Source organism: Oppia nitens, unplaced genomic scaffold, assembly GCF_028296485.1.
Source record: "Oppia nitens isolate AA-2021 unplaced genomic scaffold, nextdenovo-longstitch-racon4-pilon3 scaffold6_pilon_pilon_pilon, whole genome shotgun sequence".
In the NCBI taxonomy this organism is placed as follows: Eukaryota; Metazoa; Arthropoda; class Arachnida; order Sarcoptiformes; family Oppiidae; genus Oppia; species Oppia nitens.
The window spans coordinates 6,760,876-6,765,000 of NW_026533250.1; the positions used below are offsets into that span (position 1 = coordinate 6,760,876).

Below are 4,125 nucleotides of genomic sequence, written 5' to 3' on the forward strand. Positions count from 1 at the left end.
TTTTTTTAAAAAAATTAAAACTGTGATCTTGGATATATATATTATTTATTTTTTTTTTTAAAAATAAAATCAACTAAACAACACTTGACAACTCAAACAATATATTTTTGTTTATTTGTTTGTTTGATATCTATAACCACCAACTAAATGGTATGGGCATCCTAAATAATAATAATAATAATAATATTTATATATCAATAAGTTGATCATGGTGATTTATGGAGACAGTGATTATTATTATTATATAAAGTGTATATAAATACTGTATATATATATATTGAATGGATTAACAAAACAAAATTTTTATTATAATTTTATAAATTTTAGTGTAGTTAATAAAAGTGTTTATTTTTAAAAAAATAATATATATATATATATATATTATTTATTTATATTTACAATATATTAATATATATATATATATAAATAGCAACTATCAAAAATACTATGGATATACCAGTATATATATATATATATTCAATATATTGTATATCATAATAATAATATGATAGATAAAATGTATTATAAGATACAATGTAGCAATTATTTTATTTAATAATAACGTATTTTTTTAATTAAAAAATTTTTAATCAAATAATTTAATAGTTTTTTTTGTGTATATTTTAATATATTTGACAAAATAAAACACTGTCCATAAATCACATGTGTCAACAACATTGATATATATATATATTATTATATTATATAATATTTTTTTAAATAATTTTTAATCAATTGATTTTTATTATTATTTTTTTTTTGTTATATTGGTATTCGTTAATAATAATAATAATAATATTGTTTAATATTCATCGCCTCATCGCTATATATATATATATATATATATATCAATATATTTGATGATATATATATCCATATATAAATTATATATATATATATACTGTATATATATGTGTGACCATACAGTGCAAGTGCAATGGCATTTAGATAATTATATTAATGAAAACTTTAAGGTACGTGTAATAGTAATAGTAGTAGTAGTAGTAGTATATTATATTTGAAATATATATATCTACGGTTTATTATCTATATATATATGTATATTTGAAATATATATATATATATATATATGTGTGTGTGTATTTATTTAACAAAAAAAAATAATTTACCATGTACCATTGTGTGATATTGTTGTTGTTGTTGTTGTTGTTATGGGACTAATGTATACCGGGATAGGGAGGGAGGGAGGGAGGGGGGTTTAAATAAGTTTATTGTTTTATTTTCAACAAATAATAAAAAATATATATATATATACATATAATGGACATACAGTACATTTGCATTTTGTTTTTTTTATTATACACTACTATTGTATTGCTGTATACTGTATATATATAACCCTATTGTATACATAATAAATTTATACTGTATATATATATATATACAATATATACAGTATCTAATTGAATAAATTAGTGATGATAAAACAATAGATTTTTTTTTGTTTGTTAAAATTTTAAATAATAATAATAATATTATTATTATTATGGTTGATGATGTATTTAATTGTAAACCCACCCCATAGTTGCAATCAATTATTACTTATATATTTATATTTATATTTAAATAGTAATTTAACTACCATGGTAAACATAATCATATTTGATCATATGTCATAACTATAATAATAATAATAATAATGATAATAATAAATAATAATAATATTATAGCTTTATTTACATAAATTTTTGTACTGTTTATTGATTTACATTATCATCAACTATTTAAGCTATTATATACTGTATATATATATCTAATATAATGTATATTATAAACATGTATGAATTATTAAATATATATATATATATTAGTTACAAAATTTATTATATATTAGCTAGCTTAAAAATATTATATGATTGTAATAATGTAAATCAATCAATCAATAAGTAAGTAAAATAGTTAGTATATATATATATAGTAAATCTAAATATTGTATATTAAATATATGTAAATATTTAATATATTTATATGTATATTATATTTTTGTTATCCATAATAAAACATATTTTAGCATAAAATACTACTACAGTATATATATATATATACTGTATATTCCCATAACATATCAACAACAATGACATTTTAATTATGTATATATATTTTTCAAATAATAATTAGTTATTTTTTCCTCAAAAAATTAGAAATTAGTTTTATTTTTTGATCAGTTTTTATAAACTTAATTATATAGATATCTATTTTTATATATATATATATATATATATCTATAAAAAAAATTCAATCCCATCAGCACCTGGTGTTCAAACAAACTCACATATTTTTAGCGACAAATATGCGATTATTGTATGTGTAATAATAATAATAATAATAATTTTATTTATATTTATTATTATTATTAGAGAGTATTGTCATACTTGATGTGTATGTGTGTATGTATGTGTGTGTGTATACATGTATGTATGTGTGTGTGTATACATGTATGTATGTGTGTGTGTGTATACATGTATGTGTGTGTGTGTGTGTGTATGTGTGTGTGTATGTGTAGTACTATCGGTGTGATTGAACTGTAAATGAAAGAGCGTTTGATGTTATTTACCTCTAAGACAACAAAGTGAATGACTCTCTCAGAGAGAGAGAGAGAGAGAGAGAGCTTATGGTCAAAGCTCTCTCTCTCTCATTCATTGACTACTGGCGCGACTCCCAGTGTTTGAGATTGAAAGCACCGGTAGATTATTTATTATTATTTTTTTGGGAAAGGGATTGACGTCATTGACTGACTGATTGAATGAATGAATGAATCCAATGCTACGATTAGCCGACAATAGAGAGCGACTCATATCTCGGTATATGTTTGAAGAAAATAAAAGTAAAAGTTTTTTTTAAATAGTGTGACGACATGTTGTTTTTCACACATACCAGTGCTTTGAATGGCAAACACAAGAGTGTGCGACTGTTTGTATAGAGAGAGAGAGAGAGAGATTGAGATTACATTATTATTATGCAATTATACTTTTATTTATTATTATTAATATTAATTAATTAATTGAAATTAAATATATTTCAATTATAGCAATAAATTATATCTACTGTAGAATATTTAGTTAATTTAGCATGCTAAATTTTTGTTGTTGTTGTTGTTTTTTTTAATTTATAAATTTTACTACCATTGATTAAAAACTTTAAGTTATTATAAACAAAGTTTATTTAAGTAATTATTTTTTAATTTTAATATATGTTTTTTTTAATATAGTAATTAAAATAATAATTATAGATTATTTTTTATTTTTTTAAAAATTATTATTTTATTTTATTGAAATATTTAAGTGTAATTATTATTTTTTAACATGCACAAATAATAATATTGAATTTATTAGTAAAATCATTATTTAAAAAAATATAAATAACTATCTAGGTAGTTTTTTGTATAGTTATTTTTTTTTGTTGATAAATATAAATTGAAATTAATAATTATATAAACCTATTGATGATTGTTAGACAAACAAAATGGACTGGTATTAAATTAAAACAAAAATATATATTATTTTTTTTTGGGTATTTAATAAATAATACACACAATTAATACTTATATATATATTTATTTATTTTAAAAATATATATATAATTATTAGAATTACTACTCTACTAAATAATTAGCAATTAATAACTATTTTTTTAGAAATAAAAAAATTTAATTAAATTATTATTTTATTTTTTGTTTGTTTGTTTGGATTTGGTTTCTATCCAACCGTACCGTCCATATCGTCCATACCATACCAATCGGCACAGTTATGTTACGTTATGTTTCAAACATCGCATTCGCCACAACTACGGGAGCTGTCGTCCACTGATCTCAAGTTTCTTGAAGAAGGCTTAGACGGTAAGCCAGGGAACTGTAGTAGCACTGGATTCTGTGATTTGGACAACATTTTGGACGACTTTCAGGCCGACCATCATATACTGTTAGCCAATCCCGACCAACTATTATTAAACTGTAAGTTATTAAACAATAGTTATAAATAAATAAATAAACAAACAAAAAAACTATTATTATTTTAATTTCAAATTTTTACATATAATTTCAAAAATACTAAATAATTATTATTAATTAGTATAATCCTAATAATCCTAATATTTTGTTATACTATA

General features: G+C 20.3%; 1 protein-coding gene across 1 annotated transcript in view; it reads left to right on the plus strand.

The window, feature by feature from the left end:
* Positions 1-102: 102 nt before the first annotated feature.
* LOC128962643 (ecdysone-induced protein 74EF-like) overlaps positions 103-4,125 on the plus strand; it is a 35,744-nt gene continuing 31,721 nt past the window's right edge. The window contains exons 1-3 of the mRNA XM_054309038.1: positions 103-150; positions 928-974; positions 3,766-3,970. Of these exons, the coding sequence (XP_054165013.1) occupies positions 3,778-3,970 (193 nt within the window). The 5' untranslated portion in view covers positions 103-150; positions 928-974; positions 3,766-3,777. The remainder of the gene's footprint in view (positions 151-927; positions 975-3,765; positions 3,971-4,125) is intronic.